Source organism: Tenrec ecaudatus, chromosome 16, assembly GCF_050624435.1.
Source record: "Tenrec ecaudatus isolate mTenEca1 chromosome 16, mTenEca1.hap1, whole genome shotgun sequence".
NCBI lineage: Eukaryota > Metazoa > Chordata > Mammalia > Afrosoricida > Tenrecidae > Tenrec > Tenrec ecaudatus.
The window spans coordinates 43,570-57,485 of record NC_134545.1 but is presented as its reverse complement, the minus strand read 5'-3'; the positions used below and the strand labels follow the sequence as shown (position 1 = coordinate 57,485).

The following is a 13,916-nucleotide window of genomic DNA, read 5'->3' as shown; positions in this document are numbered from 1 at the left end:
CTTGGGATATTTATAGCTATCCATAAGACATGCATATTCAGTAGTTACATGTGTCACAAGGTGGGAGGTAACTAAAGTCCCCAAGCTCACAGGTGAGGAAATCTAATACCTGCAATGGGGGAAGGTATGAGGGAGGCTGGCTGACACAGTGGGAGGAGATAACAAAAGGATGTTTGCTTCTATAGGGAGATAAAATCAACCATGTGCTCACTTGAAGGCAGCTGTAAGGGGAGAATCTGTGGGAATGATATTTAAAGCAGGATACTGTATCTGAACTTTATCCCTCACTTACCAAGTGGTGGCTTTCCTACTGTGGAATACCACCTTTGCAAATACCCTCTATTATAAGTTAGGGAATACAATCCTCATCATATTTCCCTCAGGGCTAGTTTCCCACACCTATTGTTCCACACGTTGTTCACTGCTCTCAAACCCATGTGGCTTTCTCACTGTACAATAATTCTATATGTATTGTTTCTTAAGAGTTTTCCCCGTTTTTATCTTAACACATCTAAAATGTAATTCATTATGTGACTTCCTAACTTAATCCCCTTTCCCATCTTCCCTGGGCCATAAGGAGGATCGGCCTTCTAGGTAAAACTGTCTTACTTTTTTTGCACCTTTATTATATGTAAAATTAAAATATTAATAAAAAAGAAAACCAGTTGTCATTGAGTAGATTCTGACTCTTGGCACCCCCCTGATGTGTTAGAATCGACGTGTCCCTTAAGGTTTGGGGGAGCATATATTTTTTAAAGTAGATCTTTAGGCCTTTCTTCCAAGGTTCCTCTGAATGGATTTGAACAGCTAATCTTTCAGTTAGCAACCAAGGACTTAACCTTGTTCACCACCCAGCGAATCTTACATCTATAAGTAATCTTTAGTCATTCCTGGTATTCTGACAGCTTTCTTCCCAGTCACCTTAGACAGTTTTTTCAGAATCATAAAATGCAAATAACCTATAAAACCTCCTTCCGTGGTACATTGAGGACAGGGGCACTTACTGATGACTCTTACACAGGTTACTACAAAAGATGTAGTTTCCACAGCTGAGTGCAGTGTTGTCACATCTTGATATCCTACAGTTGCTTTCTTCTCCTACGATGCCTAGTGTCTATATGTGTCAGTGCTTTTTCAGCACCTCAGCTTTGAATAGAATATAAGTAAATTTTGAGTCTATTGCACTTCAAGTCCTTTCTGTGTGACATTTTTTATGGCTTTTTCAGTAAGTACAGTTCTTTCTTTGCTGATGTTCCACTTAGTTTAAGTCTCTACCATACAACTTTGAAACATTACCATAAGCAGTTTATGAATTTGTTGAGCTTGGGGTCAAGGTCCGATCTTTCAATTTTCTACTAAGACTTTGAATAATCAACTGATTTAGGACTTTGGTGAAGTGGAGCAGAGAGAGATTATTCTCTATTTTCTTTCTTCTTGACTTTTATTTTTCACATTCATGTGTTCATTCATTCACCTTTCCCAGATGGCTGTTGATAAAATAATACATAATTCAAACAAAGGTTTCTACACTTTTGGAAAAAAACCCCAACATCTCAGTGCTTCTCCCCTGCTGAGCAATGAACAGCTTTTGTCCTATAGCCAGTTATCATAAGAGAGGGTAAGTGTCCATTGTTGCAGCTCTTCTAGGTTATTCCAATTGTCATTTAGAACTGAATGTCAGAATACTGAAACTTAAAATATTTAAAGACATGAAATTTAAAGAATTCTATATGGCTAGGTAAACTTCATTATCAAAATGTAGAGTACTAAGTGCAGATTTACATATTCAGATGATGAGTTGAGTAATGAGTGCCACAGAACTTAAAGATAACTTTAGTGGTTATGATAGCTGATGCTCAGAGGAATGGTTAGCATATCATCAAAGGAAAGGGCCTCTTCATGTGTTCAAACACTACTTCCTTTTCCCTCATTCGCTCTCAGCTCCACTCCACCACACATGTCCGTCGCAGAATCCTCAGATGTCATTTGTAGTTGGAAAGCCTTTGGGATTCTGATGGCCCCAGGAAATGTGGGTTTTCGCTAGGAATCCTTAATGTAGTGAAAGTAACTAGGAGATAATTTCTGCAAGTGGGAAATGAAAGGTCAAAAAGGACTCCAGAAGTGGAGATATGTACAGGGAAGGGAACTAACTGAACTGATAGGTGCAGGGTATATTTACCAGGTCAGAGTAGCATGTTTACCTCGTCCTGTAGGAATATGCATGGGTCGCCAGAAAGTCTAGAAGACTATAGATGAAGATTCAAGTTCCAAGTTATGATTTCCTGGTTTTATTACTGTCGGTTGTTCAGTCTTGATGTCCCAGAATGGACAAACATAGAAGACAAAAATAATTATCATCAGTAATACTTATTTGACTATAAATTGTCAGAAGAGACTAGTCCCTGGAGAAGGGCATCATGTTTGGTAAAGCAGAGGGGCAGTGGAGAAGAGAAGACCCTCAACAAGTTGTGTTGACACAGTGACTGCAGCAATGGGCTCAAACACAAGAATAATTGTGAGAATGGTACAGGATCAAGCCTTATTTTTCTCCGTTGTCCGTGGTATTTCTGTGAGTCAGAACCAACCCAATGACACCTAACAACAACATAGGTATGCCAGAGTCTATGATGGTTTCACACTTTATAGCACACTTTCGAAACAAACCTGCACTTCCTTGGATAATGAAACAAAGTGAATCATGAGCAAGTTCAGAAGCTTGTTTAAATTCTAAATTCATCACCAGCATTGGCACAGCTTGGACTACCACCTGTGTCTGTGCAACTTCTGTGCAGTCTCATGTTCACAACTGTTGTTGGCCCTATGTCTTTTATTGAGAGACCTGAGCATTATTGTGGCATGCTTTCATTAGGTAAATATAAACATTCCCTTAAATACGGATACAGTTATAGTTTAGGGATGATGTTGACTTTAATTGTGAACAATGAATTTCAGGGTAGACCAGGAAACAAGTAGACATATTTGGATCTTAGACCCTTAATACTTAGATCAGATGGTGGACTTCCAGTCATTTCTCTGGTATTTCTTTTGTCAGTATCTGCATCATATAATAACATCCTGATCCCATCGACACAGCTCAATTCTGTTCTTTGTTCTTTGTACTACTTTTTATACTGCATATCTCCTGTTCACTGTTCCATTGTTGTCTTTTTCAATCTCTATCAAGGGTACAAAACCATATTTTAAAGCAACTCTATAGTGTCTTCCATACTTTGTCTCCACACACATTTCCCTATTCTCATCATGATACTTTCTTCCAGATTCAGAGACTGCGGTTCAAATTCAATCACCAATACCCAATGAGAGCATTTTGGAAGAGAAACAGATCTTTGACACTAAAATGGAAGGAATGGCAAAGAATGACCTCTGGTATTTGTCATTAGAAGAAATCTGGAAATGTGAAGACCAGCTGGACAGGTATCAGGAAAACCAGAAGAAACATTTGAGGCAAGCGGCATTTACTCAAAAGAAAGTGCTTTCTTCAGAGAGAGTCTGTGAACATGGCAAATATGGGGGGGATGGTCTTCTCCCTGCTCATGTGACACTGAGAGAGTATTTCCATAAACATGACTCACATATTAAAAGTGTAAAACATAATTTAGTGTTTAGTGGTCATCAGGAAAGCTATGGAAATAACAGCGCATGTGACCAAACATTCTGTCAAAACATTCACCTTATTCAATTCACCAGAACCCAGGCAGGAGGTAAAATATACAAACGTCCTGATACTGATGACTCTCGTACTCATGGTAGTTCTCTTGGCATAACAAGGGGCACACTTAGAGAGAAACACTATGAATGTAAAGAATGTGGAAAATTCTTCAGTTGGCGCTCTAATCTGACCAGGCACCAGCTTATTCATACTGGAGAAAAGCCATATGAATGTAAAGAATGTGGGAAGTCCTTCAGCCGGAGCTCCCACCTCCTGGGACACCAAAAGACTCACACTGGTGAGGAGCCCTATGAGTGTAAAGAATGTGGGAAATGCTTCAGCTGGTTCTCTCACCTTGTTACACATCAGAGAACTCACACAGGAGACAAACTGTATACATGTAATCAGTGTGGGAAGGCATTTGTGCATAGCTCCAGGCTTATTAGACATCAGAGAACCCACACTGGAGAGAAGCCCTATGAGTGTCCTGAATGTGGAAAGTCCTTCAGGCAAAGCACACACCTTATTCTGCACCAACGAACACATGTTAGGGTCAGGCCCTATGAATGTAATGAGTGTGGTAAGTCTTACAGTCAGAGATCTCATCTTGTTGTGCATCATAGAACTCACACTGGGCTGAAGCCTTTTGAATGCAAAGATTGTGGGAAATGCTTTAGTAGAAGCTCTCACCTTTTTTCACATCAGAGAACCCACACTGGAGAAAAGCCCTATGAATGTCACGACTGTGGTAAATCCTTCAGCCAGAGCTCTGCTCTTATTGTACATCAGAGAATCCACACTGGAGAGAAACCCTATGAATGCTGCCAGTGTGAGAAAGCCTTCATTCGGAAGAATGACCTTATTAAGCATCAAAGGATTCATATTGGAGAAGAGACTTTTAAATGTAATCAGTGTGGAATTATCTTCAGCCAGAACTCTCCATATATCGTACATCAAATAGCACATACTGGAGAAAAATTCTTCACATGTAATCAGTGTGGTACAGCTCTCGTGAATAGTTCTAACCTTATCCGGTACCAGACAGGTCCTATTGGAGAAAACACTTATTAACATGAGCATAGAAAATTCTTCACAAAGAACAATAACTTTGCTTTATATCACAGACCTCATTTTAGAGAGAGAGCTAGATAAAAAGAATCCATGTGAAAAAATTTTCAGTATCATTACTACCCCTGTTGGGTACTAGATAGAATTATGGGTTAAAAATAATAATAGCAAACAAACTAAAAGGTGAGAAAACCCTTACAAATTACATTTTAGTCCTTTATAGTGTTTTTTTTCTTTTCCACAAATTGGTATAAAATAAATTGTCCTGGAATCATTCTTAAAGCTTACATTCTAGCAGGAATAATTAAGTTGTTAAGTAGTTGTGAGTAGGTACCCCAACTTTATTACCTTATCATAAAGAAAATGAATGACAATGGTATTGTATAGAGTTGCCGAGAAGTGGTTAATATAATCCATACAAAAATATGGATTGTATTCCAGTGAGGTAGTATGCCATTCAATTTCCTATAAGATATTTAGTAGTTTTAAAATCTGTTTTATATGACTTATATAAACCACAGTTTGATTATCAGCAGGGTAAATGCTTATAATGGAGGTAAAGAAGAAAACATTTACACTACTAGCAGCATGGATTTGAATGGAGGCAAGAGTGTCTATATATAAATGAACAAAATAGGTTATTTTAGAACTTTTTTTCTGGTTCCTTCAGTGTTGTTGTAACTTGTTATTTTTGATAAATGTAAATATTTAAAGTGTGTACTTTCAGGAAGTCTGCTAGTGGACTTTTTTGATGAATTTTAAGTTGTTTTTTCATTTTCTTAAGACATGGTACTAAGGGCCTCTGAGGATTTAAAGACAGTCATATTCTGGATATTGGGACCTAGAAGAAATATTGGGCATTTCAACAAATCAAGGTGGTCCCTTTGAGTGTCAGTGAGCACTTGGGCAGTTTTAGAGCAATTGCATGCTGCTCTGAACACATGGGGTTAAGCACAGCACAACTCTAAACACATGGGGTTAAACAGCACAGCACCACCACGGGCCACCATCCTTCCCAAATTGGTCTTTAATCTCGGTAAAGAAAAGATAGGGGTTAGAAGTATAGACTGAGCAAGACCACCAAGGTTGAAATCATCCCGTGCCTGCCCCTACCTAGGTGATCTCGGGCATTCTTCGCTTCTTTATGCATGCCTGACTTACACACAGCCATCTGTAAGACAGGGACAATAATAATGCTTACCTCACAGGATTGTGGTGAATAGTAGATATGTAAACATGTGAACAGATTAGAATAGTGCCTGGCGGGTATTCGGTGCTTTATAATGACTAACTGTAATCATCAATATTATTATTACCACAGCCTAGTGTCTGTTACTTAATTTAAACTTACCTTTGTGCTTATAAGTACTGAGTTCTCCCTTTCTTTCCAGTCCCACACATTCTCCTTTACTTAAATCAGATTTATCAACAGAGAATCCCTAACCCACAGTGGGTTTATGGATTCATTGACAAAGTCTCTAAACCATTTTTAATATTGGATGCAATATTGTTCTTTTTGTACAAAGGTATTCTCTTCTAGGGAAAGGATCCCAAATCTTCTGACCCGTTGATAAGTCTGTGACACAATAAAGAAATTTAGGAAGAGGATCTGTTTTAATTCTCTTCTTCGTTCTGTGAATGGATCACCAGTGTGCTCGGACTGGTCATGATTTGCCATTCTATAGCACATATATAAAGGGGCTTCAGAAAGTTCATGAAATATTTTAATTATCTTTCAATTCCATGTTTCCATCAACTTTTGAAGCACTCTTGTATTATATGCTCAATGATTGATTGATAAATGAAAAGGACAGAAATTTTAATGTCCCTCTGAGTCAGAGTCTAGAACTGACTGTTAGAATCACAAAACATGAGAAATAGAAGGAAGGTAAGAGATCATCCAATGCAGCGGTTCTCAACCTGTGGGTAAGGACCCCTTTGGAGGTCGAACGACCCTTTCACAGGGGTCGCTTAATTCAAACAGTAGCAAAATTATAGTATGAAGTAGCAACGAAAATAATTTCATGGTTGGGGGCGTCACCACAACATGAGTAACTGCATGAAAGATCGTGGCATTAGGAAGGTTGAGAACCACTGCTCTGATGCTTACTGTTCATTGTACAGTTGAGATACAGTGAGTTGCCCCTGGTATTACTCTTGGAGTAAGTCCTAGGTTCTCAATGATTGCTTCTCTCACTCTGTGCTGACAGACCATTCACATGCATATTGAATTTTGTTATCAGCAGTGGTTCTTCATGGGAGTAAGAATAGTTTCTTAATTGGATCTTTCCATTTCTGAAGACCTGCGTCCCAATTTCCTCAACTGAGTTATGAGGGTGCTACTTGTATCTACCTCATAGGGTTATTGTGGGGATTAAGTGAGATGTATATGAAGCAATTAAAACAGTGCCTGGCACATGTATACCTGTTAGCTATTTTATTATTATTAACACCCTAAGGACCACATCTGTCGTGTAGACAGACATATCATAATGGATGATTACTGAAACACTACTTAGAGTTGTACAGTTAAAAATACCGTAGTATAATGGTTACTGATGGCATATCCATATAATGGAATATTAAGGAGACTGTAAAATTAGGTTCACAGGAAATATAGTAAAAGGAAATATGTTGTTGCTGTCATTTGTTATGGAAAAAGCATGATGATTGTCAACTGGAGTTAACTCAATATGTAAAAACAAATGCATTGTATAAAACTAAAATGAATTTTGCCCCAAATGGTAAAGAAACTTGGTAAAAGATGGTTGTTGTTAGATACCATTCAGTTTGTTCCTACTCAGAGTGACCCTGTGTACAAAAGAAGAAAGCAATACCCAACCCAGCACCATCTCTGTTGTTGTTTTCTCCTGTTGTTGGAACTATTGTGTCAGTCCACCTTGTTGAGGCTTCTTTTTCACAGCCCTCTACTTTACCAAGCATCATGATGTCGTTCTCGAGGGAGTGCTGTGTCTTGGTGACATATCCAAAGTAAATGAGACAGAATCGTGCTATCCTCCCAAATGTATGTTGGAAGAAGTACAAGCTGAATGCTTTGTTTGTTTCTGGCAGTCCGTGGTATAGTTAGTATTCTTCACCAACACCATAATTCATAGAATCAACTTTCCAGTCTTTGTCCAGCTCTCATATGCATGTGAGGCGAACGAAAATAGTGTGACTTGGGTCAGGCACACTCGAGGTGACATCTTTACTTTTTCACACTTTAAAGAGGTACTTTGCAGCAGATTTCCCCAGTGAAATAGGTCATCTGCTTAGCATTGGTTAGTCTGCATGCTGAAAGAGCTGGAATCTACTTTGTTATACTTTTCAATTCTTATAAAATCAAAGAATCTAGCTTAGCCTAAAACAATTTTTTAAGAGAACAAAGTAGGAGGACTTAGACAACCTTATTTTATACTTATCATAAAACTATATTAATCATACACTAGTATATTCCTAAAGATAGACACTGACCATTGAAAAAAAGGGCACTTATGATTTTATACATATATATATGGATAAGTTTGTATAGTGAAAAGGAACATGACAGCAAATTAGTGCATACAACAGTACAGAGAGCTCAGTCTGACTCAATTTAGTGGGTCAGTGAATATACTGAAGGTCTTTCCAACTCACGCAACCACTAGCCCCAGACTAAGGATGCAGGAAGATGGGGTGGTGAGGTGTATTGGAGGCCAATAGTGCAGTGTGGTGAAGCCAAGTCACAATGGCACCTCACTGGGTAGTGATTCAAAGTGGCTGGTTGGAGGTGTGGCATCTGAAATGATGGCAACAAAGGCGGAATTAGCCTGTAGGCAGCAGACATGGCAAGGTGGAGTGGGGCCATAGTGTGGAACTGCATAGCACAGCGGTGTGGTGCACTCTGGCTTGGCAAGGTGGTACGGAGTGCTACTTGGCCCACAGGCAGCACAGAATGCATGATGAGACAGAGCAGCTGGATTAAGCAGAGAACTGAGCTCCCCAAAACGGAGGGAAAGAGTAGCAGGCCTCCAGAGAGCCATTTATCTCTGTCCCACTTCCAAAGGAGGTCATTAGACTGTGACCGGGTTGAAAGGCTAAACTCCACCCATATCTTCTTACAGGTTCCAGGTGGGCACAAAAAAACAAATTCTTGTTTTGCCACTAGAATTTAAACAACTGCCCAAAAGGTCAGTGAAGGAAAGGATAGTCTTTGCAAAGAATATGGCGTTACAACTGGACGTTTGGTGCGGGCAGAGTTTCAGGCTCTTTTTTCCCCCCACATACGTAATAACCAACTGAGTTCATCATATAACTAAATTGTAAAATCTGAACTTTTTAATATTTAGGGAACAATCCCTGTGACCTTGTAACCAGGCAAAAATTTCTTACATCCCCAAAAGCATAAGTCATAAAAGAAAAAGAACTAGGACTTCACAATTAAAAGCTTCACCCAATAAAATGACTTATTAAGAAAAAAAGATATAACATCTGGGGTCTTAAGGCTTATAGTTAAACAAGTAACCATCTAGTAAGGAAGCAACACAAGTCCCACACAAAAGAAGCATACAACCTGTGTGATCATGAGGTATCGACAGGAAAGGGTATCAGAAGTTCAGAAACAAGCAACCAAATCAATGTGAAGGGGTGTGGATGTAGTGGAGACGAAAACCCACCTGCCAGATAATTGGACAGTCCCTCTCATAAGGGCCACTCAGAAGGGATGCTAAATGTAGGGTGTGGTAGAGCACTGATGAAACACATAATTACCTCTCCTTGCTATTAAGGCTTATTTTTTTTTACTATTAAGGCTAATTAATATTGTTAGACCTACCTAGGTTCATTTGTATAATTAAGATTGTTCCAGGCAGGAATGCCAGGAAGGATGACCCTTCAGAAACAGCAGCGGGAGTAATGATTTCCTGAGGAGGCAGGAAGGGGAGAAAGGGGAGCTCATAACAGTGACGACTGCATAACTCCCCGGAAGGGAGTGAATAACAGAATTGTAAGTGAATGGAAATATTGGATTGGATAAGATATGGCCAAATATATAGCGCTATAATAATAAAAACAATAATAAAGGTTCCTGGGGGGAAGGGTGGAGGGAAGAAGGGGGTAAAAGGTTGTTGATATAAAAGAGTTCAAGAAGAAAAAATATTTTGAAACTTTGTAGTAGCAACTGTACAATTATGCTTGATCCTTTTGAATAATGGAATGTTATGACAAATGTAAGAGCTCCCAATAAAATGATTTTTAAATGGGAAAGATAATTAAAAGCTTCAGCTTTTAAAAAGATATCCATTGGTTTTTTATTTCATCAGTCATTTTGTGTCAAACCTTTATGTTTTGTTCGACTAACCCAGATTCGTTAATGTAGTAGCAACATTCTTCCCCTAGGAACATACTGGTACTGCCTTTGTCAGTGGTCAGCAAGTCTAACGCCCAGGGGTTTTGGAGGGTTACCTGTGCCAAGGAGGTAAGCTGTCACTGTAAAGAGGTCAGAGACGCTTCAGTAGATTCTATAACCAGCTGGAGCTTTTTGTCTAAGTTTTCTGTTTGGATGATGCTGTGCCCTAGAGCCCCACTAGACACTCCAGCTGCTGCCAGGGAGGAGGCAAAACTGAGGCCTACCAGAACAGGCAAAAATATGGCTCTGTGGTGCTGGGAAACAGCCAGTTTTTAAATTCCATTGCCATGCAAATTCTGCCGGTCCATACACAGTAAGTTGTGGCACTATGGTGACCGGAAGACAGAGGTGTGGCTTAGAACTATTAATACACTTATTGAGGGTTTTGTTACACCAAAAGCACATACATGAGGAGGTCTTGAGGGTACTTGTGACATGGTGGGTAGAGCTACATGCTGGGTCTTCTGGTCCCTGGGTGACTTATAGCATGCAGGATAAGTGAAATTTTGTTCAGGGACATACAAGGGGATGTTCAAAATGGGCACTGGACAATCTGTGCCTTCATTAGACCTGGAGAAAGCTTGCGAGCATACAGCCGCCAGCAAAGGGCGTTGTAGGGAGGCACAGAGGTAACAGGAAGAGCTGTTAATTTTTGAGGCCTTGAGAAGGGCAGCAGCCTCCTGGATTATTGTTATCCAGGTAAAGGGGTTGTCAGGGTACTTGGTTTATACTGGGGCCTCCATTACCAGTAGCTGGTTGGTTAAGGATTGTTCACTGTTTAGGATTTTTTGTGCTACCTGGTTTAGGTTATCAAAGCTCTTTGGAAGGATTCTTATATGCTGCCAGTAGATTCTAAGGGTGCCAGAGGGCTTACTACTATGCCGCTAAGGATATAGCTTTCCCGTAACTCCTGATTGCCATCTGTCATCCCAGGGGTCTGCAATATTGAGGCGATATGTTCTGCGTCCGTTTCCTACGAACGTGCCTGTCCTGTCTAGGCTGACTTCTGCATTCCAGTCCAACGCTAGGTGCATTTTGCAGGAGGAGTATGGGCATCCACCATAAATGTCCAGCCACTGATGGCAGTATTTTTCTGTTTGATCAAAAAGAAAACACAAGACCAGCATGGATGACCCGGTAGATATTGATTTTAGGGTGCCCGGGGAAAATTTTATAGAGACCTGTGACTGGCACCCCTTGATGGCACAGTATCCTTTCCCCGCTGCATGTGTTTTTTCAATGCTGTCCTCCTGAGAGGTTTCGTGGACCACAAATTCACACACAAAAGAATTTACACAGGACTTTGAAGGGGGCTCCGGACCTGCGTCTATGGAAACCAACACCTGAATAGAAAGAAACAGGAACAAATGATGACGTAGCTGAGTCCCAAGCAAACCTTTTCTCCCTTGTTCCAGTCGGCCAGAGCAGTTGCCGCAAGACCTACTCACAGAATACATAACAAAGGGGTGAAGGAAACTAAGAAGGGAAAACATGCTGAAAGCATTTAGGGGGAGATTTTCTTTTTTAGGTTCATTGAGGTTGGACCGGTAGGGTTAGAAGTCCATGTCTCCTCAGTGGACTTGGGTTCTAAAGGCGCTAGCTTGACCCAAGTGAGATGATACCACCCTGTCAGTCCTACAAGTTTAACTGCCGATGGGGTGGTGAGTATTACGGTGTATGGTCCTTCCCACTGTGGCTGGAGTCCAGGGCCAGGCACAGGACAAGTCTTCACCAGAACTTGATCCCCTGGAGATAGGTTGAGTTGGGCATCCTGAAGAGGTGTTTGGGGGAGGTGTTGGTCAGTGTAGGCTCTGAGTAGTTTACGAAGCAAGGAGAAAGTGGATGATTAGGTGGAAAGCGGAGTTTCACTTTGGGGAAAGGAATAGTTTAGGATAAGCGGGCGGCTGTATCGTATTTTGAATGGGCTGAGACCCGTGGGCTCCCAGGGGTAAGCTCGAAGATGGGTTAGGGCCACAGGAAGGAGGTCTGGCCACAAGAGGCGGACTTCCAAGGATAGTTTGGTTAGCTGGGACTTTACAAGTCCATTAGCATGCTCCACCTTTCCCGATGACTGTGGGCGGGAGGGAGTGTGTAGCTTCCAGTTCACTCCCAGGGCGGCTGAGACCTGTTGGGTTACCTGTGAAATGAAGGTTGGACCATTGTCAGACTGGAGAGAGTGTGGAAGGCCAAACCTGGGAATTATAGATTCCAGGAGAGTTCGAGCAACAACATCTGCTGTTGCTGGTAGGGAACGCTTTGATCCACCCTGAGAAGGTGTCTATCAGAGTTAACAAATATTTAAGGTGTTTATGCCTAGGCATGTGCGTAAAATCGATTGCCCAATCCTCCCCGGGAGATGTCCACGAAATTGGTGGAGGGTTTTTGGAGGCTGAATGTTTCTCTGAGAATTAACGGTGGCGCAAACTGCAGGTTGAGTGTACCTGTTCAATAGCTGCGCGGAGGCCTACTGGGTCTATAAGAGGCTGCAAGAAACGGAACAAAACTTTGGGCCCTATATGCAAGGTGTTATGAACTTCCCTGAGGAAGGAGTGGCTTGGGCCTGTGGTAAAATAAGTCTGGTATTTAGATACATCCACCGTTCAGAGTCTTTAATAGCCCCTCTTTTATAATGTGACTGCACTTTCGACTCCGAATACACTGGCTGCCAGTTATTAAGTGGAGGAAGCCAGGGACTGGGTGCCATGGCTATGGTGACAGGCTCCGTGTGAAATGTGTGCTGGTAGGCGGCGGCATCTGCTCGGGCATTGCCCAGTGAGATGGGATCTTTAGCGGTTTGATGGCTTTTGCAGTGGATGATGGCCACTTTAGATGGCAAGGGCAGAGCCTTTAGGAGATGTGTAATGTGAGTACCATTTATTATTGGGGAACCACGAGTGGAAAGGAACCCACGCTCTTCCCAAATGGCTGAGTAGGAGTGAGCTATTAAGTATGTATATTTAGAATCCGTGTATGTATTAATGGTGCGCCCCTGGGCTAACTTTAGGGCTTGTGTGAGCCCACCAGCTCGGCCTTTTGGGATGTAGTTCCAGGGGGTGGAGGGACAGCCTCAACTACCCCAGTGGAGGAGACAACAGCATACACTGCCCGTTTGACTCACTGATGGTCCCCTCTGGAATTGCCGTCCACGAAAAGGGTCAACTGGGGATCGGGAGAGGTTGAGACTGGAGGGCCTGGACTGGGTGGAGGTAGGTGTCAATGATTTCAGAGCACCGATGTAAGGTGGGTGCAGGGTTATGAATGGGAACAACGTGGCGGGGTTAAGGCATGGACACGTTTGAACAGTAATGTGAGGGTTGTCGAGAAATGGCAAATGGAACGTCTGTATGCGAGAAGCTCCCAACAAAGACAAGGCACCATGATTCAAAGGTCTGATAGCTGGTGGGGAGACGAAACAACCAGGGGCTGGGAATGGGTGAGTTTAAGAGCTTGCTTGGTAAGCTCTGCTGCTGCTGCCAGTGTGTGCAGGCAGGGTTGCCAGCCTCTTACCGTAACATCCAGCTGCTTGGACAGGTAGGCTAGGACCCTAGGTGCTGGGCCATGCTGTTGACAGAGCACCCCCACGGCCACACCCTGCCGCTCCTCAGTAAATAGTTGGAGAGGCGTGTTAGCTGAGGGAAAGGCAAGAATAGGGGCAGAAAATAATAGGGTACACCCCTCACCGACGATTGCAGGGTTGGTTAGGGGCCCCCGAGTTTCTTTGGCTGCTTCGTACAACGGTTTGGTGGTGAGAGTGAAATTAGGGATCCAAAGAAAGAAAAAAACCTGCAAAGC

General features: G+C 41.8%; 1 protein-coding gene across 1 annotated transcript in view; it reads left to right on the top strand.

Annotated features, from left to right (window-relative positions):
- Window positions 1-9,933, top strand: part of ZNF10 (zinc finger protein 10) — a 57,077-nt gene extending 47,144 nt beyond the window's left edge. The window contains exon 11 of the mRNA XM_075534613.1: window positions 3,279-9,933. Within this exon, the coding sequence (XP_075390728.1) occupies window positions 3,279-4,741 (1,463 nt within the window). The 3' untranslated portion in view covers window positions 4,742-9,933. The remainder of the gene's footprint in view (window positions 1-3,278) is intronic.
- Window positions 9,934-13,916: the final 3,983 nt, after the last annotated feature.